At 41.9% G+C, this 24,831-nt stretch overlaps 2 protein-coding genes and 3 long non-coding RNA genes across 11 annotated transcripts; 2 read left to right on the plus strand and 3 right to left on the minus strand.

Moving 5' to 3' along the window:
• Nucleotides 1-148: 148 nt before the first annotated feature.
• Nucleotides 149-1,892, minus strand: LOC148693999 (uncharacterized). Of its 2 annotated transcripts, none has more exons than XR_015966433.1 (3): nt 1,782-1,892; nt 1,158-1,224; nt 149-313 (listed from the first exon to the last, which is right to left on the minus strand). It is a non-coding gene; the product is annotated as an uncharacterized LOC148693999 (long non-coding RNA). The 2 variants fall into 2 exon arrangements; XR_015966432.1 differs by having other exon boundaries at nt 1,158-1,239; nt 1,782-1,878.
• Nucleotides 1,893-7,391: 5,499 nt separating this feature from the next.
• On the minus strand, nt 7,392-9,127 carry LOC148694000 (uncharacterized). 2 transcript variants are annotated; one of them, XR_015966431.1, is made up of 3 exons: nt 9,017-9,127; nt 8,401-8,467; nt 7,392-7,556 (listed from the first exon to the last, which is right to left on the minus strand). It is a non-coding gene; the product is annotated as an uncharacterized LOC148694000 (long non-coding RNA). The 2 variants fall into 2 exon arrangements; XR_015966430.1 differs by having other exon boundaries at nt 8,401-8,482; nt 9,017-9,113.
• A 3,279-nt stretch (nt 9,128-12,406) lies between these two features.
• LOC137741033 (phosphoglucan phosphatase LSF1, chloroplastic-like) lies at nt 12,407-16,592 on the plus strand. 4 transcript variants are annotated; one of them, XM_088700515.1, is made up of 11 exons: nt 12,407-12,864; nt 12,984-13,090; nt 13,533-14,008; nt 14,135-14,206; nt 14,290-14,411; nt 14,606-14,821; nt 15,003-15,108; nt 15,357-15,469; nt 15,688-15,832; nt 16,013-16,140; nt 16,329-16,592. In XM_088700515.1, the coding sequence occupies exons 3-10, from the start codon at nt 13,553-13,555 to the stop codon at nt 16,130-16,132; spliced, it is 1,350 nt and encodes a 449-aa protein (XP_088556641.1). In that variant the 5' UTR covers nt 12,407-12,864; nt 12,984-13,090; nt 13,533-13,552; the 3' UTR covers nt 16,133-16,140; nt 16,329-16,592. The 4 variants fall into 4 exon arrangements, with proteins under 4 accessions (XP_088556641.1, XP_088556640.1, XP_088556639.1 ...); XM_088700513.1 differs by having other exon boundaries at nt 12,413-12,864; nt 13,549-14,008; XM_088700514.1 differs by having other exon boundaries at nt 16,013-16,330.
• A 220-nt stretch (nt 16,593-16,812) lies between these two features.
• Nucleotides 16,813-18,813, minus strand: LOC148694001 (uncharacterized). The gene is made up of 4 exons (XR_015966905.1): nt 18,547-18,813; nt 18,377-18,445; nt 17,719-17,780; nt 16,813-17,019 (listed from the first exon to the last, which is right to left on the minus strand). It is a non-coding gene; the product is annotated as an uncharacterized LOC148694001 (long non-coding RNA).
• Nucleotides 18,814-21,199: 2,386 nt separating this feature from the next.
• On the plus strand, nt 21,200-24,769 carry LOC137739166 (carbonic anhydrase 2). 2 transcript variants are annotated; one of them, XM_088699649.1, is made up of 8 exons: nt 21,200-21,686; nt 22,372-22,583; nt 22,731-22,896; nt 23,016-23,069; nt 23,188-23,276; nt 23,800-23,908; nt 23,986-24,152; nt 24,557-24,769. In XM_088699649.1, the coding sequence occupies exons 1-7, from the start codon at nt 21,501-21,503 to the stop codon at nt 24,148-24,150; spliced, it is 981 nt and encodes a 326-aa protein (XP_088555775.1). In that variant the 5' UTR covers nt 21,200-21,500; the 3' UTR covers nt 24,151-24,152; nt 24,557-24,769. The 2 variants fall into 2 exon arrangements, with proteins under 2 accessions (XP_088555775.1, XP_068334782.2); XM_068478681.2 differs by having other exon boundaries at nt 23,986-24,144.
• The last annotated feature ends 62 nt before the right edge of the window (nt 24,770-24,831 follow it).

Below are 24,831 nucleotides of genomic sequence, written 5' to 3' on the forward strand. Positions count from 1 at the left end.
GATAAACATACACCATATTTGACACACCCCGACCGAGATCGGAGCGTGCTGGCCGTCACACAGAGGTGACGTAGCCATGTGCACGTGCGGAAGCTAATAAGTAGTAATATAAAAGTACGAATAATTAAAAAACTAGCATACAAGTACTAGAATAAGTGCTAGTTAGTGCGATACAAATTCAGAGCAGGTCTATAGCAGTCCAAATAAAACGACAACAGTAGTACGCCCGAAGGCGACCCTACAATATGGAGTGTCTGTCAGAACGCCAGAAAGCTCTCAAGGGAAACCACCGCAACGGCTAAGCAACTAGAACCTGGAGGGGCGCAAAACAAAAGCGTGAGTGGGCAAAAACAAAGCTCTTTGAAAACCATTTCATAAAAATACATTCTAACCCCTCACCGTAAAACCTGTATACTTCCCAGAAAATAAACATATGTACGTATGTATAGATATGCCCAACATGCTCAAGGGTATGCCAATCATGCTCAAGATATGCCAGATCAAAACCTCGTAATGAAATGTATGTGCTCAGGTATGAATCATATCAATAACATAACATCTGGCAGCCGGAGTCACCTAACGTGACCTGTACGGCTGCGTATAGAGCTCAATCTCAAACTCAACAACTGAACCTGCCCACGAGTCGGAACCACTCTATGTGGTCTGTACGACAGGCCTGGGTGTAACACATATATACGCTCTAGTGCTACGATCACGTGAAGGCTGTGCGAATAATCGCGGGTCACCTACGAGTCGGAACCACCTAAAGTGGTCTGTACGACAGGCCTATGCACCTAGCTTGGATCCAAGCTGAGCGTATGGTGCGGGAGGTGAACAACACGTGAAGGACTGTGCCCTACTCTGGGCGGGAGCACTAACACCGGGGGTGCAGGTTATGAGCTCTCTAAGCATCTCTAAACACTATGTAATGCAATCGTTAATTAACGCTTACCTGGCACTTACCTATGCCTCCACAGCACCCACATAAAAATATATATGACATATGCATATGTATATGTATGCCACAAATAATGCATGCAAAGATGCATAAACGATAAATAATAAAGTGCATGGCATAAGGCAAATAACCCTTTTTAATTCAATTTCTGGGAATATAAATGTATATAGGTATATACGGAAAACAAAAGCCCACTCACTGGTATGTAGAAGGGTCGTAGCCCCCCTGTCTCGCGTGTGCACGCTCGTCCTCTGGGTACGTGTCACCTAGATGCGAAACAACTATAAAAACGTTAACTTTAAAGCACATAACTCGTTTCTCGTAATAACTTCTCATACATTGCTCAAAATGGACAAATGAATATACCCACGTGCTCTACACAACCTCAGGATCACAACCATAATTTTAGAAAAAATTTTGGACCCCGCACGCGCCAGCACAGGCACGGACCTACGCGCCCCCACGCGCGGCCACGTGCCAGGCACACTGACGGTGTCAACAGACGCCGTCAGGAATATTCCGTCAAACTGACGGAATATTCCGTCAAACTTAACCCCTGCCGTCAGGAATATTCCGTTAAACTTAACGGAATATTCCTGCTTCTTCTCCGGCCAGCCCCCCGACGCCGGCGCCGTCGCCGTCGCCGGCACCGTCGCCGTCGCCGGCACCGTCGCCGTCGCCGGCACCGTCGCCGGAAACCTGCAAATCGCTCTAACTCTCTCGTTTTTCCACCTTTTTCCACGTTTCTTGCACCAAATTAAAGCTCTAAACTAGTAGAACACAACCAAACACAATTTAAGGTCTAAAACTCACTAGATTATACCTGTGCAAGCTTCCCAAAACCGGCCAACTCCACAACCAAGGATCCTTACGTCCAAATTCAACCAACGAGCCACTCCCAAGCTCCTGGGAACCTCACAAACACAACCACAAGCTCAGAATTCCCTAAAACTCAAAGTATAAACTTTGCATGAACAGTACTCAAAACGGAGTTTAAGAAATCGACGTGAAAACGTCGATGTTCTCACCTGAAAAGGATATATTCGTGCTCCCCTCGACCTCACGATCACAACTCCACCCTTGGTTTCCTCGATCTGCTACAAAATAATGGTTCTTGGTGTGTGTCCGTACGTATACAGTGGCAAAGGGGAGCTCGGGGGAGAGAAAGACAGGGAGAAGACAGAGGGAGAGAGAGACAGCAGTGTCAGTGTGTATGTGGGAGTGTGTAAGGTTCCAAACACATGCCCCAACACTCCAAACAACCCACAACGTGACAAAAATCGAACTAGGGGCAAAATTGTAATTTCACACGTACGTTTTTTTTTTAAAAATCCCGGGACGGGATGTCACAACCTTCCCACCTTAATAGAATTTCGTCCCGAAATTCAAAACAACCAAGTATAACCCCTAGTGGCCAAAGAACAAACGAGGGTACAAATCCCTCATTCGATCTTCTGTCTCCCACGTGGCTTCCTCAACGGAATGATTCCTCCACAAAACCTTCACTAAATTCACCGTCTTGTTCCTCAGAACCTTCTCTTTCCAATCGATGATCGTCACCGGTTCCTCGTCGTACGTCAAATCTGGATTAATCTCAAGCGGTTGAGGAGGTATCACATGAGATAGATCAGCAACATAGTGTCGGAGCATAGACACGTGAAAAACATTATGCACTCTAGCCAACTCCGGAGGCAACTCCAACCTGTAAGCTACCTCACCAACTCGTTCTGTGACCGCGTATGGTCCGATGTACCTAGGACTCAGTTTCCCCTTCTTTCCGAACCGCACAACACCTCTCCACGGTGAAAGCTTCAGAAATACCCAATCTCCGACCTCATATGTTCTGTCCGTAGCACGCCGATCCGCTAGACTCTTCTGCCTGTCCTGAGCTGCTTTCAGGTTAGACTTAATTACCTGAACATTCTGAGTAGTCTCCTCGACAATCTCTGGACCCACTAAAACTCTTTCTCCAACCTCTGACCAACACAACGGTGTGCGACAAGCTCTGCCATACAAGGCCTCAAATGGCGCCATGCCAATGCTCGAATGAAAACTATTGTTGTAAGCAAATTCCATCAAATCTAACCGCTGGTGCCAAGCGTCACCAAACTGCAACACCGAAGCTCGCAGCATATCCTCCAAGGTCTGAATAGTTCTCTCTGACTGTCCGTCTGTCTGTGGATGATACGCCGTGCTGTAAAGTAATCTCGTGCCCAAAGCTTCCTGGAAAGCTACCCAAAACTTCGACGTAAATCGTGGATCTCGATCCGAAACAATACTCACTGGGACACCGTGGTACTTCACAACCTTCGAAATGAACAACTCCGCTAAACGGCTCAGAGAATACTTCTCTCTCACAGGAATAAAATGGGACGACTTAGTGAGTCGATCGACGATCACCCAAATGCCGTCAAAGCCATTATGTGTACGCGGGAGCTTGTACACAAAATCCATGGTGATATTTTCCCATTTCCACTCTGGAACGGGAAGCGGCTGCAACAACCCAAACGGCTTCTTCCTTTCTGCTTTAACTTGCTGACAAACAGCACATCTGCTCACATACTCGGCTATCTCCCTCTTCATACCCGGCCAATAGTAAAATGGTCGAATGGTATGATACATCTTCGTAGCTCCTGGATGCATAGCGTAAGCCGAGATATGTGCTTCATCGAGAATTTCTTTCTTCAACTCCACACTATTAGGCACGAACATTCTACCTTCAAGCATCAACATGCCATCCGAATCACGAACTCTGAGGTCTCGCCTCCTTCCTTGCTCTCGAGCTTGAATAAGTTCTTGAGTCTCCTGATCAGCTACTTGGGCTTCAAGCACCCGATCAACAAGTATTGGCCTAACTTGGAAATTAGCAAGTAATGCCACATCTCGATCTTCGGCTTCTAGCCTTACCCCCGTAGTACGCAAGTCCACCAAAAGAGGAGCACGACTAGCGTACAACGCACTAATACGGCCCTGTGACTTCCTGCTAAGTGCATCAGCCACTACGTTCGCACGACCAGGATGATAATCAATCGTGCAATCGTAATCGCTGAGCAACTCCAACCACCTCCGCTGGCGAAGATTGAGTTCTTTCTGAGTAAAGAGATACTGGAGACTCTTGTGATCCGTAAAGATCCTGCACTTTTCTCCGTAAAGATAGTGCCTCCACAACTTCAACGCAAAAATGATAGCAGCTAACTCCAAATCATGTGTAGGGTAATTCATCTCATGAGGTTTCAACTGCCGCGAAGCATAAGCAATCACCCTACCATGCTGCATCAATACACATCCCAAACCATTCAAGGAAGCATCGCTATAAACCTCGAAATCACCGCTATCGTCTGGGAGTGCCAAAACAGGTGCATGAGTGAGACAATGCTTCAACCGTTGGAAACTCTGCTCACACCTATCATCCCACTCAAATTTAACATCCTTCCTCGTTAACCTCGTCAACGGCAAGGCAATCACCGAAAAATCCTTAACGAACCTCCGATAATACCCTGCCAAACCAAGGAAACTTCTCACTTCGGTGACGGTTCGCGGTTGCTCCCAACTCTCTACCGCTGCAACCTTCTGAGGGTCAACCAAAATACCCTGAGCAGAAATGACGTGCCCCAAGAACGCGACTTGGTCTAACCAGAATTGGCACTTGCTAAACTTAGCATATAACTGGTGTTCCCTCAACCTTTTCAACACCAAAGTAAGATGTCGAACATGCTCCGCTTTCGACTTAGAATACACCAGAATATCGTCAATGAAGACAATGACGAATCTATCCAAGTAAGGCTGGAATACTCGGTTCATCAAATCCATAAAGGCGGCTGGTGCATTCGTCAACCCAAATGGCATAACCAGAAACTCGTAATGACCGTAACGAGTCCTGAACGCCGTCTTAGGGACATCATCCCTACTGATCTTCAGCTGATAGTAACCAGACCTCAAGTCTATTTTAGAGAACACACAAGCACCTCTCAGCTGATCGAACAAATCATCGATACGAGGCAATGGATAACGATTTTTAATCGTCACCCGATTGAGTTGCCTGTAGTCGATGCACAGCCTCAAAGTTCCATCCTTCTTCCTCACAAACAACACTGGAGCACCCCAAGGCGAAGTACTAGGCTGGATAAATCCCTTATCTACTAACTCTTGCAGCTGAACTTTCAATTCCCTTAACTCCGCAGGAGCCATACGATAAGGAGTTAAAGAAATAGGATTGGTACCTGGAATCAACTCAATGGTGAACTCTACGTCTCGATCTGGGGGTAACCTAGGTAAATCCTCAAGAAATACATCAGGGAAGTGTCTGACCACTCTCACATCCTCTATTCTGCTAGTAACAACCTCATTCAGCACCACATGAGCCAGATACCCCTGACAACCCTTAGTTAACAACTTTTTCGCTCGTAGTGCCGAAATAACGCCATATCTCACCCCACTCTGCTCACCCACGAAGGTAACCACAGGTAGTCCAGGTCGGTGAAACGTAACCACTTTCCCATAACAGTCAATGTTGGCACGATAGAAGTGCAACCAATCCGTGCCCAGAATCACATCAAAGTCCACAATATCTAACGGGATAAGATCGGCTGACAAAGCAACACCCTCTACGATCACTGGACACCCCGGGTACACACAATCTACAACGCAACTCTCTCCCCTAGGCATAACAAATTCTAAATCATACCCTAGGGGTGTGGGGCGAGGTTGCGTCGCTTGAGCAAATGTATGAGAAATTACGGAATGTGTAGCTCCACAATCAATTAAGACTCTAGCAAAACAACCAAGAATGTTCAACGTACCCATAATCAAGTCTGGGTTGTTCTGAGCGTCCTGCAGAGAAATATTGTGAAGACGTCCCTGTCCCTGCTGACGCCCACCGCGGCCTCTGCTCGCCTGAACACCGCGCCCCTGAGCACCACGCCCCTGACTGGGCTGGCCTGCCTGTCTTGAAGATCCTGCACTGCTAGTGGCAATCTCTCCCTGCTGATACTGTCCTCCCTGATACCACTGAGAACCACCCGCTGGAGCTGGAGGATACGACATATAGCCGCCTGAATACTGGGGATAGCCACCCTGGGGATAGGGATCCTGAGGGTACTGATACTGCCCAGGAGCATAAGGGACAGCATCACCCTGATAGTGGTAAGCACCACCTCGACCCGTCTGGCCGTAGCTACTAGTACCCTGAATCTGCTGGAGCGGTGCAGGTGGTGGCATAAAGGTCTGCTGCGGTTTCTGCTGCTGCTGACCCTGGGGACAATTTGCCGCTCTATGTCCCATCTGTCCACATGTGAAACAACCATTGCTACCACGTCTACACTCACCGAAATGTCGGTTGTTACACCTGCGGCAAATAGGGGCTCTGCCTCGCCCACCATCGCCCTGCCTCTGGCCTCTAGCGCCACCAGAGAATCTACCTCCACGACCCTGCCCAGTGGCACTGAAGCCACCACTCGAAGAACTAGAACTAACTCCACCTCTCTTGAAGTTCTGAGTCTGTCGGGGCCCGAGCGATGCCTGACCTTTGCCTTTGTCATCTTTCTTCTGGTTGCCGTCCTTCTCTTCATCCGTATCGCTCGACATATTCTCGGAGTCCTCGATCCTCAACAGTATCTCATAGAAGTCCCGATAAGTCTCGCTGTGGACCGTAGACGCCATAGAACGCCACTTCTTCCTGGTGCCCAGACGGAAAAGACGGAGCATCTCCGCCGGATTACCAGCGACATCAGGGTGATAACGGGACAAGTCCGTAAACTTACGGTAGTACTCATTCGCTGACATCTTCCGCTGTTTCAGTTCGGAAAACTCCTGTTTCTTACGGTCGATGTACTCAGGGGGCACATACCTTCTCCTAAACAACCCCGTGAACACGTTCCAATCAATCCTTTGATCCGGAGTCAACCTACGAAGCTCCTGCTCCCACCAAGCTGCCGACTCCGTATCCAGAAACCAAGCGGTCGTCTCGACCCACCTCTCCATAGGCAAGTTCCCCTGATTATGTAGCACCCGGAAAGTCTTCTCTATGTGTTCTAGCCAGCGCTCTGCGCTCTCGGGTCCCTCACTGCCCTTAAACTTATCCAGCTTCAAGTTGTACATAGTCTCCAGAGGAGTCCTCTGGGGAGGGCGCATCACTGCCTGAAGGGCTGTAGCAAAAGCTTCCCCCAACTGAGTAATATCGGGGAACATAGGCTCAGAAGAGCGACGGGGTTCCCGACGAGGCGGCATAGTTCTGACAGAAGACACCAAAATTATTAGAATACTCACAAGGACACAGGACTGCCAAACCTAGGCTCTGATACCAAACTGACACACCCCGACCGAGATCGGAGCGTGCTGGCCGTCACACAGAGGTGACGTAGCCATGTGCACGTGCGGAAGCTAATAAGTAGTAATATAAAAGTACGAATAATTAAAAAACTAGCATACAAGTACTAGAATAAGTGCTAGTTAGTGCGATACAAATTCAGAGCAGGTCTATAGCAGTCCAAATAAAACGACAACAGTAGTACGCCCGAAGGCGACCCTACAATATGGAGTGTCTGTCAGAACGCCAGAAAGCTCTCAAGGGAAACCACCGCAACGGCTAAGCAACTAGAACCTGGAGGGGCGCAAAACAAAAGCGTGAGTGGGCAAAAACAAAGCTCTTTGAAAACCATTTCATAAAAATACATTCTAACCCCTCACCGTAAAACCTGTATACTTCCCAGAAAATAAACATATGTACGTATGTATAGATATGCCCAACATGCTCAAGGGTATGCCAATCATGCTCAAGATATGCCAGATCAAAACCTCGTAATGAAATGTATGTGCTCAGGTATGAATCATATCAATAACATAACATCTGGCAGCCGGAGTCACCTAACGTGACCTGTACGGCTGCGTATAGAGCTCAATCTCAAACTCAACAACTGAACCTGCCCACGAGTCGGAACCACTCTATGTGGTCTGTACGACAGGCCTGGGTGTAACACATATATACGCTCTAGTGCTACGATCACGTGAAGGCTGTGCGAATAATCGCGGGTCACCTACGAGTCGGAACCACCTAAAGTGGTCTGTACGACAGGCCTATGCACCTAGCTTGGATCCAAGCTGAGCGTATGGTGCGGGAGGTGAACAACACGTGAAGGACTGTGCCCTACTCTGGGCGGGAGCACTAACACCGGGGGTGCAGGTTATGAGCTCTCTAAGCATCTCTAAACACTATGTAATGCAATCGTTAATTAACGCTTACCTGGCACTTACCTATGCCTCCACAGCACCCACATAAAAATATATATGACATATGCATATGTATATGTATGCCACAAATAATGCATGCAAAGATGCATAAACGATAAATAATAAAGTGCATGGCATAAGGCAAATAACCCTTTTTAATTCAATTTCTGGGAATATAAATGTATATAGGTATATACGGAAAACAAAAGCCCACTCACTGGTATGTAGAAGGGTCGTAGCCCCCCTGTCTCGCGTGTGCACGCTCGTCCTCTGGGTACGTGTCACCTAGATGCGAAACAACTATAAAAACGTTAACTTTAAAGCACATAACTCGTTTCTCGTAATAACTTCTCATACATTGCTCAAAATGGACAAATGAATATACCCACGTGCTCTACACAACCTCAGGATCACAACCATAATTTTAGAAAAAATTTTGGACCCCGCACGCGCCCCCACGCGCCAGCACAGGCACGGACCTACGCGCCCCCACGCGCGGCCACGTGCCAGGCACACTGACGGTGTCAACAGACGCCGTCAGGAATATTCCGTCAAACTGACGGAATATTCCGTCAAACTTAACCCCTGCCGTCAGGAATATTCCGTTAAACTTAACGGAATATTCCTGCTTCTTCTCCGGCCAGCCCCCCGACGCCGGCGCCGTCGCCGTCGCCGGCACCGTCGCCGTCGCCGGCACCGTCGCCGGAAACCTGCAAATCGCTCTAACTCTCTCGTTTTTCCACCTTTTTCCACGTTTCTTGCACCAAATTAAAGCTCTAAACTAGTAGAACACAACCAAACACAATTTAAGGTCTAAAACTCACTAGATTATACCTGTGCAAGCTTCCCAAAACCGGCCAACTCCACAACCAAGGATCCTTACGTCCAAATTCAACCAACGAGCCACTCCCAAGCTCCTGGGAACCTCACAAACACAACCACAAGCTCAGAATTCCCTAAAACTCAAAGTATAAACTTTGCATGAACAGTACTCAAAACGGAGTTTAAGAAATCGACGTGAAAACGTCGATGTTCTCACCTGAAAAGGATATATTCGTGCTCCCCTCGACCTCACGATCACAACTCCACCCTTGGTTTCCTCGATCTGCTACAAAATAATGGTTCTTGGTGTGTGTCCGTACGTATACAGTGGCAAAGGGGAGCTCGGGGGAGAGAAAGACAGGGAGAAGACAGAGGGAGAGAGAGACAGCAGTGTCAGTGTGTATGTGGGAGTGTGTAAGGTTCCAAACACATGCCCCAACACTCCAAACAACCCACAACGTGACAAAAATCGAACTAGGGGCAAAATTGTAATTTCACACGTACGTTTTTTTTTTAAAAATCCCGGGACGGGATGTCACAATATTAAATGATGATGAGCAAAAATGCACTCGTTTTTTTTTTGAACCAATACGAGTCCTTTTCGTCCAGTTCATGGTGAAAAATCAGAAGGTGAAGGATCTTTTCGGGTTTTTAATTTGAAAAAGAAAAAGAAAAAAAGAGCACATTTGTCCAACTATGCTGCTGTTATTTTCCAATGGAAAAGGATTGTCTCCGAAGCCTCTTTGTGAGGATTCGGAAATCAATTAATTATGTTCATTCGTCATACATCGTACGATCTGTTTTCGTTAGATACTATTTATATTCAATTTAAAATTTAAAATAATTTTTAACTGTACGATTTATGATGAACATACATAATTGATTGATTTTCGAATTTTAGAGGAGCCGGAAAAAATCCTTACCCTTTTCCTGTTGCTCAAAATTTGGAAAATAAGAGAGTGGCAGTGGGAACAGATGGAAGTTGACACATTCTGATCAGTCCATATCTGCCAGGTGCTGAGCTCAAGCCTCAAACTGAAAGCCGCCTTATGCCTGCCTCACGTGAAGAAAATTTTCAGTGCGTACTCGAAAACACAATTCGGTACAAATATCATAATACCATTGATTGAAAATTTTATTTTGTAAGTTGTTAATTAATTGTATTACATTAGGTATGACGAATCGTGTTGTTACCATACTGAAAAATCTCTCTTGAATCATCATCAATAATTGTTGAGATCATCATAATTATAATCATACTGAAAAATCTCTCTTAAATCATTATCAATAATTGTTGAGATCATCGTAATTACCAAGATTAAATGGTTGGTAGTGTTTGGCTTCATAACAAAGTGGGTGTCTCCATGGAGCGTTGAGTGAGGGAAAAGTGAAGCGACTGTCTCACAAAGCTTTTAGCCCTTTGATTATCTATTTTTTTGATAAAATTTTCGGTAGATCTGCTTTATTAAGACACCTTTATTGAAACACAAGCACATACTTACTTTTTACTTTTATGTATTATACAAATGATGTGATGGAAATTTTCATATTCAAGTTCTTCTCCTTCGTGAATTACTAGTTGCCAATCCTCTTGAAATTCAATAATTTTTTAAAATGATTGAAAGTTTTTTTAGGTAAATTGTTTTTGAGTTTTAAAAGCACTCGAAGTGCTTCTTGTAATAAGCACTAATTATATGTTTTTTTTTATATGAAGTACTTCAAGTGGTTTTTTTAGGTTTCACGCTTTTTTTTACTAAAATTTGATCATAAAAATAATTTCACCAGCCATACCTTCAATCATTTTAAAATAACTTTCAAACGAATCGATGGTTTCAAAATATCCTTCAATAAATCAAAACATAGACTCCTTTCGATGTGAGTTGCTAGATGGATAGATAGATGTGAACTTGATGACATAAAGAAGAAATAACCAATGTGAGTACAAAATTAGTTGGGAGTGTGGATCAAGCTGACTTTATTTCAGAAACTTCCGAGTACCAAATAATAAAAAGTGTTATTTTTGTGATCAATCCGAGGAAAGAAATCAGGATCATGCTTCGTTAGAGGCTTGGAAATTGTGTAGCATTTCGTAAACTATTTATTTTATAGAGAGTTTGAACGAAAAGTTCACGGTACTGTTTACTTTAACGAAAAATCACATTTTTATTCTAAAAATCAATCATGGTACTATTCACTTTCTCCTTTATTTTGTCCTTATCATTAAAACTTCAAAATTTCAAATCATTTTCATTAGTTTTCTTTTAATTTATATGCTCCAAAACCCTTTGATTCAATGGTGATCAATTCTAACATACATACACATAAATTTGTTCCACTCATTATTTGGTGGGAGATATTTTTCAGCGTGTCCCGAACATGAGACAGAATATTACATTTTATTAACAATTAGAAGAATATTTTTTTTTTAAGTGTTCTTCAATTGTGTAATGACATGGGATGTTCGGCTCTTTTATTACAATTACAGTAAAAAATTTCTCATTTGGTGGTGGTGGTGGTGATGTCATGAATTGTTTCTTTATTAAACAAGTTCTTCATCAACTATCTTCTAAACCAAGTAGATGTATACGGAAAGATATCATCTCTAGATCTCTTTCCCCAAAATCATCAAATCAAGTGATCTGGACCCTTAAAATTTGATCCAACGGTAAAAAATTATTATAACTTTTAAAATTTTTTACTAACTTCCCTGTTTTTAGCCGTTGGATCAAATTTCAAAACCCGATTACTTGATTTAGTGGCTTTGGAGGAAGAATACCTTTATGTATTGAGTGTAAAAAACCTTCTTATGACATTCTGAAGGGGTGTTAGCATCAGTTATGCGTGTTATGATAACTTGTTCATCTCAATTGATTTTAAAATAAAACATCAACTTTTTTTAACGAAAATAGCGCTCATGTCAAAGGAAAAATAATCTCATATTTTCAAGAATCCATGTTTTTAAACTCTCAACCCTATTCTCCTAGATCTCAAGATCTAAAAAATTATAATTATTTCCTGTTCAATCTTACTTCAACGATAAATGATCATTTAATTATTTTTCTTACTTTCTTTTTACCATTAAATAAATATGAAACGGTGAAAACCACGATACCCAGAGACCCCGGAGTTTAGGGCACGAGACTCTATAAACCCTAAGCTTAATTTGACGCCGCCCATATTCGTGGCTAATATCGCGGGAACAGAAAAAAATAAAAAACAAATAAAAATCTCGCGGGAGCACAAACCCTGCTTCTCCCAACTACTTCATAATAAAATTACAGAACTACCCTTCCAGCGGTCAACGTCATACCTTTCACGGGCACCGATTGGTCCAAATTTTCTTCACACTCATCCACGTGGCACTCCAGATTGTATGATGAGCTGGCACTTTCGTGACTGCCCACGCTTCAGGGAGTTCACTGGAACTGGATAGAGAGAGAGAGAGAGAGAGAGAAGCTTCTCGCTCCAGCACAATATCGGCAACAAATTCTAACGGTTTGAATTTCCTCAACGGAAATAACCGTCACCGATTCCTCGGGAAGAAGAAGATGGCGACTCTGCAACTTCCGGGTTGCAGAGCTATCGATCGCTCTTCGCTTCCGCCGTTGATCAACGACTCTTGCTCTTCCTCCGCGTTCTGGGGACGACACGTTGCTTTCATCACCTCCCGTCGTTCCTCGACAGAGAAGCTCCGCTCCTACGGCGGAGCGTTTAGGATCGTGGCGAAGTCGGGCGGTTCGTCTGCGTCGTCGTTCAAGATGAACTTGAACGAGTACATGGTCACTCTCGACGAACCGCTCGGGATTCGGTTCGCGCTCTCCGTCGACGGCAGAATCTTCGTCCACGCCCTCAAGAAAGGGGTATTTCCGTTATTTCGTCTTCATCCCTCTCTCTATTTCTCTCTCTTGAACAAAAGTTCAGAGCTTTTCATTGATTGATCGATCGATTGATTTAATTTTTATTGAATTTGATATTGCAGGGGAATGCGGAGAAGTCCAGGATAGTAATGGTGGGCGACACATTGAAAAAGGCCGGGGATTTGTCCGCCGGCCGGCTCGTTGAGGCCACCGATTTTGGTGATACACAGTGCGTATGTCATTTTTTTTATTTTTTAAATTTTAACGAAAAGCTGTCAGTACCGTTCATTTTAACGAAAAACTACATTTTTACATTAAAAAATCAATCCAGTATTATTCATTTTACCTTTTATTTTGTCATTTTTGTTAAAACTCAAAGTTTTCAAGAATTTTTCATTAATTTTTTTTTTTTTTTTTTTTTTTTCCTTTCATACAAACTATATTCTACTTTAATCTAAATGAATATAAGACTGCGGGATGAAAATTCAAACTTGGATGCATAGATGTACATCTGGTATGACTAATGTGATTACGCCAACGTTTGCACGCACGTAGTATGTCAATAGCATTTTTCATCCCGATTGCATAAAATTGAAAAAGAAGTGTGCCCAAATTGCGAAATTGGTTCATGAATGTGTGTTCATTTTTGTTGTTTTTTTTATTTTTTTCAGTCTTTGGTTTCTCCAGGAAGATGCTGAAGGAGAAAACAGGATCTGTTAGCCTGGTTCTTGAGAGACCCTTCTCTCCTTTTCCAATTCAGCAACTGCTTCTTATGAATGATCTCGATAATCTGTTCAACAGAGGTAGAGTTTCTTTTGCAACTTGGAACAAGGCTGTGCTGGCTTCAAGTTTGCAGTCATCTCCGGGAACCGGTGGGAACTCTGGCTTTGTTACGTTCTCCTCGAAGTTTCTGAAACCACGAGGATGGAATTATTTGAGTGACCAAAATGGTCATATTCAATCACATATGCAGAAGAATACTCTTGCCCAACCCCTGAGCCAGCTTGCTTGTATTTACGCTGAAGAGGAGTCCGGAGATGGAGAATGGGCTCATGGGAACTTCCCACTGGATGAATATGTTAAGGCACTGGATCGCTCTAAAGGCGAGCTATACTATAATCATGCTCTTGGTACGCGCTACAGTAAGGTGTGATGTTCATCAAATTCTTCGACTATAAACTTGCATTGAAAACTGGAGGGTGGATAAGATATGTTCGTTTGATAGTTCATATGAGTTACAGATAAATGCTCATTTGTTATGTTCATATGTCAGATTACTGAACAAATATATGTTGGATCATGCATACAAACAGAAGATGATGTGGCGGTGTTGGCGAATGTGGCAGTGAGTTACTGCTATACTATATACACATTGTATCAACTTCTTTTCTGTGTCTCTCTTTAACTGCTATGAAATTCTTCGTGCAGGGAGTTACTGCTATACTGAATTTCCAAAGTGGATTTGAGACAGAAAATTGGGGAATAAATTCCAACGCAATAAATGAGTCATGCCAAAAGTTCGATATTCTGATGATCAACTATCCTATAAGGTAACGAAACAATCTGTGCGCTATTCTATTTATCGATGAACAAAATTTATCTTTCTTTTGAAGTCACTTCAAATCACGGAGGTTGTGCATTGAGTTTCAGAAATGGAAATGAGTTTCTGAAAGTGTCAAAATGTAATGCTTTAAACAGCTCACTAACGAGGCCTCATAAAACTTCTGAACCTTTTCTTTTGCAGGGATGGAGATTCTTTTGATTTGAGGAAGAAACTGCCATTCTGTGTGGGGTTATTATTACGCTTATTAAAGAAGAATCATCGTGTTTTTGTTACTTGTACAACTGGTTTTGATCGGTCTCCTGCTTGTGTAATAGCATACCTACACTGGATGACTGATACTTCCCTTCACGCAGCTTATAATTTTGTCACCGGGTTGCATTTATGTAAGCCTGACAGGTTAGCATCTCAACCATCCTCTTTTCTTTTGAGTTTTATACATTATGAAAAGGAACATGTTAGCATGAAAAAGTCATTTATTGTGAGGGGATCACAAATCCTCGCTGTGACTGTGACTTGTTAAAGAAAAAAGAGACTTTGTCTGTAAATAATGAAAGATATCCTTGAAATTTCAATGCAGACCGGCAATTGCTTGGGCAACATGGGATCTTATAGCCATGGTGGAAAATGGGAAACATGATGGACCTCCAACACATGCTGTGACATTTGTATGGAATGGACAAGAGGTAGTTGACAATTTCAGTTTCAACTTCAATTTGCTACGTATACTTAGCAGTGATATTGATCATTGTATAAATCTGAAGGGACAATGAAAGAAATTTCTTTCTTGATGCCTTACTTGGCGTAGGACTAGATCTGTAAATAGTTTTAAGAACGTAGTCTTTAAAGCATTATACCGCTCTGTAGTTGAGCAGTAATAGAACTTATTCTGTTTCTGTTTGTGCTTCCTGATTCAGTCTGTCTTGTTTTACAGCGGGAGGATGTAACCTTAGTTGGAGATTTCACTGCAAACTGGAAAGAACCAATTCGGGCAACTCACAAAGGTGGATCCCGATGGGAAGCAGAAGTCAGACTTTCACAAGGAAAGTAAGTAAAAGTCATTTTGTTATTTTGTTTATTATGATTAGAATCAAAATATGAGATCTAATCCTTTGGTTAACTTGTAGTATTGAATATTCTATCAAGCTCATGCATTGCTGCTTGTTAATCTTTTCAACTTCTCATAGACTAGCCAATCTTGAAAAATGTCGCATGATGAGTTTATCTAAATTCATTTTAAGCAGTGATATGATGATCGTCTGCAGGTATTACTACAAGTTCATTGTTAATGGGAATTGGCGGCATTCAACATTGTCCCCATCTGAAAGGGATGGAAGTGGGAATGTCAACAATATAATCATTATTGGCGATACTGCCAGCGTGAGACCTTCTGTTCAACACCCGCAAAAGGTCAGTGCACTAATATGCATTTCTTTTTCGTCGATTGTTTTCTTTTCTTACGAATTTGAGCAATTAGATTAGACCATTGAACTTGTTTTCTCTTCCGGTAAACAAAAAATTGGACTTGTATGCTTTTCCCTCTAAATGACACTGATGGATGATGGTTGTTTTGACATTTTGCTGTTTTAGGATGTGAATATTGTGAAGGTGATTGAGAGGCCATTGACAGAAAACGAGCGCTTCATGCTGGCAAAAGCTGCTCGTTGCGTTTCATTCTCAATATGCCCGATTAGACTAGCTCCAAAGTAGGTTGGCAGGTACACCATACCGCGATCTGACGATTTTTCGAGGGTAGAACATACAGATCATGCAAATTAGTTTCTGCTGAGTCCCTAAAATAAAGACATTTTCATAAATGTAGCATGATGCAATTGTTGAGGTTGGTCTGTTATCGCTGCCTTTCATGGGGCTATATGTTACTGATATCAATAAATTTGTTTTACAGCACTTGCACACTATCCATGGAAAGCTTATGTACAAACAACCCACGTGATGGATGAAGTAAAAAGCCACAATGGTTGCCAACGCCAAAAAGGCGGAATTCCAAAATAATCACCTGATGTTAAGGAGATAAGTTAAAATACATGACGATGCGTGATAGACTTTTTGTAACAATATGATTTCATTGCTTGATTTACAAGTATATATGTGAGATACAAGGAGATTACTTACAAGGAAAATATAATCCCAAAGATAAGATTACACAAAATAATTTGGCTTTGCAAGAAATTAGGGGTTGACCGGATTTGTCAGGATTTTGTCTATCAACGACTACATTGAGAAACTTTTTAGTGTACCCGAAACAATACACCACAAGTTATTATATATGACACGTCCCGACCCCGATCTTCCTCGAATACCAAGATAGGCACGTGCTGGCCGACACCTGAGGGTGACGAAAGCCATTTATTGAGTGCAAATGCTGAAAACAAGGGATAAATAAGGTTTATAAATATAAAAGAATAATTAATATGCAAATACGGACCGTATTCAGAGCACACCTCTAATCTAGAATACTAAAATAAAATAATAATAAAATTGATTGAAACAAAGGAGTGGGTCCTACACCGAGAGGACTCGAAGATGCCGATGCGGAAGTGCCTGGACGTCGGGATTGTATGCCTCGATTCTAAGTCCTGAAGGGGGCGCAAAACAAACATGAGTGGACCAAGTTGATATATATATATATATATATATAATAAAACAGTTATCAACATACTAACCCCCAGGTTTTATGAAAACACAAATATAATGATAAACATAGGTTTTCCGAAACCTAGCATGTCGTGCAATGTCTCAAATCATCATTCTCATAAACAATAATAATCACTAGTGAATGTCCAATATAACACTTCAGGCCCCATGCCGGCTCCCCGTCTCTGAGCACACAGTCAGAGGAAAATGCACTTCAGGCCCCTTGTCGGCTCCCCGTCTCTGAGCAAACAGTCAGAGGAAAACACACTCCAGGCCCTATGCCAACACCAAACCGTCGCCCGGGACGGACCGGATCTATCCCTACGTCCCGTAGCGGAAAGGACCACTAGGTAAGTACAAAACCGGTGAACATACATATATTGAAAATCAACTTCATAGTATAAAGTCATCCATCATCTATACTATAAAGAGGTGTTCTAAACATGTTCTAAATATCATATCGTCATCCATCAGATATGCTATAAGAACATGGGTTATAAGAAAAATAGTAATAATTCAAACTAGCCTCAGTAAGCATGTTATCTCGTAAAACGTTTCAATAAAACATAATCATCAAATCATGTTTTTCATGTATGCATTTCTACTATCAAAACATGCATTTTTAGAAGGGGTCCACTCACAGTACTTCGCCGTCGAAAAGCCACGCCACTAGAGAAGACGGAAACGCCACAATTAAACGCCCCTAAGCACATAAAGGGTACATTTAGTCAAAGTCAACGTTGACCGTTGACCGGTCAAAGTCAAGTCAACGTTGACTGTTGACTGGGTCAACGGTCAGACTGGGTCAAAGTCAACGGGTCAGGGTCACGGGTTTGGATCCAGGTTGGGTTAAAGGGTTTGGACTTGGGTTGGATCCGGGTTGGGCCTAAAGGGTTTGGGTTAGGATAATTGGGTTTAGGTTTTAGGTGGGTTGGGTTTGGGCTTTAACCTCACGGCCGAATGGCCCAATTAAAAAGGGTTTTGGGCTTGGTTCACACGGCCCTAAGGCCTAATTTAAAAGGGAAATGGGTTTGGGCTACAACCAAGGCCCTAAGGCCTTTGGGTTTTTAAAATGAAACAAAATAAAAATAAAAAGGAAAAGGTTTTGGGTTTTGGGCCAGAGACCAAACAGGCCTAAGGCCCGTGTGAGGGTGGAGAACGGCCCGAAGGCCTGGGTGCGCCGGAGACGCCGGAATTCGGCCGGAAATTTCCCAAGCTCCGTTGGAGCTCAAAACTCAACCAAAACATGTCATTCAATATACCAAATTGAAGCCCCGAAGGTAAGGAATCGAAATATACCCTTGGTTCCCGTCATCGTGGTCGGAGTTGGCCGGAAAACAGCCTGGAAGCCACGGGTGTCCGCCGGAACTGGGTAAGATTCAAATGAGCATAACTTCTTCAATACTCAATGAAATTGGGTGAAACAAAAAGGAAAGTTGTAGTACTCAGCGAGACGAAGAGATTGATACCTCGCACGCCGGCCAACTCGCCGTGGTTTGCCCGTAAATTGCCTCGAAAGGGGCGGTGCTCGCCGGAAAACTGGGAAATGTCTCCGAGGTGGTTTCTTCATGGTTTGACGTCCAAAACACAACCACGGGGTTAGAAAAGAGTTATAGGTGTGGGCATGGGTGTGTGTGTGTGTCTTTCTCGGGGAAGAAGAGGGAGGGAAATGGGGGAGTTTCGAAGGAAGAAGAAGGTGCAGACAAAACAAAACAAAAGAAAGGAAAAAAAAGAAGAAAGAAGAAAAGGAGGGACACGGCTGGGGGGACAAAACAGGGGGTGGGCCCTTGGGCTCACCAAATAAGACTCAAAAAAACAATTTTAAAAAGGAAGATATCCCTCAAACTTAGTGAAAATACAAAAATACCTATTTTTTTACGTAAATCCAGAGACGGGTTATTACAATATAAGTGGAGGGAATTTTTATTTTTCAAGTGTCCCTCCACTTATAATAACAATATGGTGTATCATCTTGTGACCTAGGCACATTGAAAAATCTCTCTCCATCACAATGGCTGGGAAGCGGGGGCCAACATCAGCATATGCCATCTAATCTAAAGTATTGCGGAAATATGACACAAGGATGTCGACACACTGTTAATTAGGAAATGTCGACACAGTGTTTGGTTAGAAAATGTCGACATGTATCATAACGCAATCGGTTTAAGTCACCGACGGAGCTTTTATAAGAGTTTGCATCAACTTATCAGACACTCCCACCCTTCTCTCCCACTTCTTGAGAAGAGCTTACTTGCAACTGAGATGCTAAGGTGATGGTATTCCAAATCAATTATGCTATGTCATGTTGAAAAGTTGAAACATATGACGGTCTGTGATGGGCTTGAAATGCCAACACCATCGCATCTCATGTTCCACGTAAGTTACTCTCCACTCTCCCGTATGGTGCTCTACCAACTGCGCAAGGATGCATTGTCCCCATTTCAGTTGAACAATCATGGGACATGAAGGTACGATCTTTTAGTTTTCATTTAATTTCTCTGCTTCGAAAAATAGAAGAAACTAGGATTAATGAACGAAGGCTATCGATCTTATGATGAGTGCAGTGCAGAAGAGCCACCAAACGTTGTGGAATTGCCTATTGTGGGTTTAATTGGGCAGCCCAGAGGCCACAACAAAGATTAGAGAGTCATAAGTCATAACATATTCGACGGAGAGATTTTTCAGTATACACAGAATGTAGGATGCAACACTACATATCATTATACAATTGGAGGAGGTTATTTTTTCAAGTGTTCTCCCAATTATATGATGACATGTAGTATGCTACCCCGTGTTCTGGATATAGTAAAAAAATCTCTCATTCGAGAGAGACTGTCTTGTCATCAAGTGTACACATTTATGTTTACACATTGCTCATCACGTTACTACCATGATTGTATGATACACAGCTATAATATATGGCATAGCATAGAAAAGTGAGAAATCAGACTCCAGGTTATACATAGTGGCTATTAGAATCCACAGGAGCCATATGTTTTAAGGATAGGAGTAGGACCTTATCTGTGTAATCCATCACCCGCACATGTCCACCATTAATTCCATTTCAACCAGGATATTAGAGATGCCCAGAACCAGAAGCTGGCATGTCTTCTTCAATCCTTTCGTTTTTATTTTTTATTTTTTTTATTCTTTTGGATTTCACATTTTGGCTTTGTGGTAGATATAAGTTAACTCTATCTACATTGTCTGCCATGCATGAAAAACTGAAAATGATATATAAAGATATATTTTTGCGCACAACTCTCAAGTGATGGTGATGCTCACCACTATATTTATTACCATTAGATGAGTTTAAATTTTGAGATCTGTGTAATAGATAGACACAAATCCTAAAATTTAAACTCATCAAACAGTGATAAATATGATGGTGAGTATTACCACCACTTGAGGATGGTAAGCAAAATTGCACTCAATATATATGGGGAGTCTATACATTGACATTGGATATTCGAGACTGAATGTGGAAAGACGAAGAGTCTTTCTAGTATATAACAATGTATAACATATACTCCACATGCAATGATATTTAATCTTCTAAACCTTAAAAGAGAAACGAACTCGTGACATGTAATGGTTTAAAACGCTGATTCAAGAAATACTTAATAAAAAGAGAAATGTGGGTTACCTTTATGAACAATTTGATATATATTAAGTAACTCAACCAGAATTTAGAAGCAATTCATTTGAGAGGGACTGCAGGTTGACCCTACGAATGGGATGGTAGGTTTCATTAAATTGTATATCTTTTCCTTGTCCATCAGTCACCAAAGTAGATAGCTAGCTAGGAGATTAGGAATTGGGAATGAAATTATTTAAATTGGTGACACATTATTTAGTTTGTAAATTTTGTGTCAAATTGAGTCTCCCTAACATTACTCATAAATTAATATGTATGTAGTTCAACAAGGCGAAAACACAAATGGCGCAGCGGCAGGTGGCTAACAAGTAAATTTTTGGTTTAGAACACTATAATTATGTAGTGTTATTATTATGTTCAAATTGTTATGTGCATATGTCTTTTATTAACATACCTTAATATGTAGAATGATAACACTAAACGGCAGTATTTTCGGTACACAAAATAATATTTGTGACAAACAGGCAATGCATGAAATTAGCTTTTTACGAAGACGATGAAGGAAAAATTAAGAGTAGCCCTATTGTATATGACAAGGGCAGATAGAAGGTGTAGCGATGCATGATGGCTATGCAATGCAAATGGCGAGTGGTAGTGAAAGGAGATAGAGAGATTGGGTTCATCTCCGACGTCCAAACCTCATCCATGCAGATTAGAAGCTCTCGTTGACTGAGCTTTCACTTTCACTATTTCACTATTTGAATATAGGATGGGTTCAACGGTGAGGTGTATAAAGCCAGGCAGTTCAAGAGTTCGTTGGCCACCATGTCTTCAGCTTCGTTAGTTAAGAGCTTCAACCTCACCTCCTCCGCGTCCTCCGCCCTCTCTTCTGCTACCAGCAGGAAACCTAGTTGTATTTCTGCCAGGATCAGCCCTTCTTCTTCTTCTAGATCTCCTCCTCCAAACCTTATCCAAAACAAGCCTGTTAACTCCGTTCCTGCTATCACTCGGGTACTCTCTCTCACTCTCTCTATATCCTTCAACTCTTCATGTGTACATTAGTTTCAAGTAGTGTATATGACAATGTGACTGCCCTAGGCTCTGCACTCGACATCGAAAACCTGACGATAGTCACTGACACTATCAGTTTCAAAGAGCGGGATGTGTAAAAGGTCTACTAGCTGGTTGCATGTAAACATGACGATACAACCACTATTAGGCCTTTTACCTATCCCATCGTGTGCCACTAAGTGCCCGTGATTATTGTCAGTTTTTCTTGCAGTGGCTGCGGTTGTCTGAAAATATATGTATTGCAGCTTCATAAATATTTACGGGCTTGGTAGCTCTTTGGTTCACGTGGTGAAACCGGGATAGGTAGAGAACTCTACTGGTGTACAATACCAGACTTGAACACGTTTGATACACGTTCATTCTCATCTATGATTAATCAGTGTTCTTATCACACAACTAATCCTCTGCTTATCGGGTTGACGTGCACGCTGTTCATTGATTCAACATCCTTTAAAAATGACGCATGTATGGTTTGAATCTAAGTAAATAAAAAAGAAAAATGACACATGTATGGTACTAATTTTCCCTAATCGATATTTAGGTGAAATAAAAAGGTATAAAGGAAGAAGTACATGTTAACAAATTAAATGTTAACATATTATTTGCGTGTGTGAAAAATAATTAGAAAGAAGAAATGGCAAAGGAGTACGAAGAGGCCATTGCATCTCTGCAGAAACTTCTCAGTGAGAAGGAGGAGCTGAGAGCTGAAGCGGCTGCGAAGGTGGAGCAGGTTACAGCCGAGCTGGCGACAGCTGAGGCCGGCGGCGCCACCAAGCCTTATGACGCCGCTGAGAGGCTCAAGAGCGGCTACATTCACTTCAAGAAGGAGAAATACGAGTATGCTCTCTTTTTACTAAATTGAGGATTAAACGAGATTAGCTTCCGACTGACAGTCATATATGTATGTATGTATGTGTGTGTGTGTGTGTGTATATTAAGTTGCAGACAAATTAACTATAACCATTTTGTTCCTTAATTTAACAGCAAGAATCCAGCTCTGTACGGTGAACTTGCCAAAGGACAATGGCCCAAGTTTATGCTGTTTGCTTGCTCGGATTCTCGAGTTTGCCCATCACATGTTCTGGATATGCAGCCAGGAGAGGCTTTTGTTGTCCGCACAGTTGCTAACTTGGTCCCACCGTATGATAAGGTTTACATATTTCCTCAGACTTTTTATGTGTTCTGCCACAACAAACGTGGCTTTTTGTGGGTCCCTGTATATATAATATTGAACGAGATTTTAATTTAATTCTCTGTACGTGTTAATAGGTTAAATACGCTGGGACTGGGGCGGCCGTTGAGTATGCTGTCTTGCATCTCAAGGTAATTAATCCATGCATTTTAGTTTAGTTTCTTGGTTTCGTAATAATTAATCGTATTTAGCCAAATGCTGTTTTCATTAGTAATATTAATCTTGTGTATGTAATATATGTATTTATAGGTTTCATACATAGTGGTGATTGGGCACAGCGCCTGTGGAGGAATCAAGGCACTCCTGTCTATTCCAGAAGATGGGTCTACCCTCGGCACGTAAGCAAGCAACCCACTCTTATCAGCTTGTTTGTAAATGATTTTAAAATGACTAAAAACGTTTTTGGTGAAAATCTATTTGAAATTAATTTCTAATAAAAATTCAAGTAGATCCTGGAATAACATTTTAAGTGCTTCATGCAAAAAGCACACATATGGTACTTCTTCCAAAAAACACTTAAAAGTGCTTTTGAAACCCAAAAAAAATCTCATCAAAAATATTTTTAATCATTTTAATACACTTTCAAACGAGCTCGAATTGTTTTTGTTAGAAGTACTTTTAGTTTAAACAAGTCAAAATTTTCATTTAAAGTCTAAGTGCTTTCAGTTGTTCTTCCAGAAAGTGCTTCTACGAGCCAAAAACATCTTTAACATTTGCTGTCAAAAGAACTCTTAACTGTTTTAGGTTGTCAGAAAGTACTTCTTGCTCTTCCAGAAGCAACCCCAAACAAATTAACATTACACTTATTTATTATCTTAATTGCGAAATGATGAATGGCTGCATGATGAATGGATGGTGCAGTGACTTCATAGAAGACTGGATTGGTATCGGATCGCCGGCAGCGAAGAAGGTGAAGGCAGATCACGGTGCTGATACTCCTTTCCCTGAACTATGCAGTCATTGCGAAAAGGTTTGTACCGACACATGAATCCACGTATTTACTGGTTAGCACCGTATTAACTTACTAACCGACTGAAACGAGTGCAGGAGGCGGTGAATGTATCGATCGGAAACCTGCTGAGCTATCCGTTTGTAAGAGAGGGTTTGCTGAAGAAAACCCTAGCAATCAAGGGAGGATACTATGACTTTGTCAATGGACATTTTGAGCTCTGGGATGTTGATTTCAGCCTCAACCCCACCTTCTCCGTATGATCGTAATCACATAATTCCCATGCAACTCAATTGCTTCCTAATTAATTATCGTTAAGTACTTCTAATTTCTTTCTTAATTTCATCTGCAATGTCCTCGGAAGCACGTCTGCAAATGTAATCGATATTTCGCAGCAATAATTATAATTTCCTCGAGTTTGTAATTACCTGGTTTGCGAATAAATAAAGGGAATGGTTTTGCTCACTTCTTTCAAGTGGTTGTGATGCTCACCATCCTATTTATCACCGTTGAATTAAGTTTAAATTTTGAAATTTATGTAGTGGATGAGATCCACGTTGGCTCCTTTTGTTTTCTTTAAAATTTTATTGAATCGTAATTACTATTTTTTTATAGTTGAAATTTGTTTCCGTTGAGAGTACTGCAATTTTCGTGTTTTGTTTGTTTTAGGTTAAGGAGGTGGCTACCGTACTGCACTGGAAGCTCTAGGGCATTTGAGAGACAAGTGATGATTACGTACAAATTTAAGCCACTAATTTCGTTTCAAGAGTTGAATGTTATAATCTTCATCCATATCCCAAGTTCTCCATAATATTTCTACCTAGCTTTTGGGTTGTTCTATTTACATCAAGGCAATGTGACCGTCTCATTGCACTTACTTCACATCATCGTACTTGTACATTAAAATAGTTTAAAATATCGCTACAACTGCACAACAATTATCC

This window comes from Pyrus communis, chromosome 9 (genome assembly GCF_041283825.1).
Source record: "Pyrus communis isolate YQ-2024b chromosome 9, ASM4128382v1, whole genome shotgun sequence".
Lineage (NCBI taxonomy): Eukaryota > Viridiplantae > Streptophyta > Magnoliopsida > Rosales > Rosaceae > Pyrus > Pyrus communis.

Coding starts and splice junctions, on each gene's coding strand:
- LOC137739166 (XM_068478681.2), top strand. CDS start 21,501: ATGTCTTCAGCTTCGTTAGTTAAGAGCTTCAACCTCACCTCCTCCGCG. Junction 21,687..22,371: donor CCGTTCCTGCTATCACTCGG/GTACTCTCTCTC, acceptor AAAAATAATTAG/AAAGAAGAAATGGCAAAGGA. Junction 24,145..24,556: donor GCCTCAACCCCACCTTCTCC/GTATGATCGTAA, acceptor TGTTTGTTTTAG/GTTAAGGAGGTGGCTACCGT.
- LOC137741033 (XM_088700513.1), top strand. CDS start 12,553: ATGGCGACTCTGCAACTTCCGGGTTGCAGAGCTATCGATCGCTCTTCG. Junction 14,412..14,605: donor ATGATCAACTATCCTATAAG/GTAACGAAACAA, acceptor TTTCTTTTGCAG/GGATGGAGATTCTTTTGATT. Junction 14,822..15,002: donor CATTTATGTAAGCCTGACAG/GTTAGCATCTCA, acceptor ATTTCAATGCAG/ACCGGCAATTGCTTGGGCAA.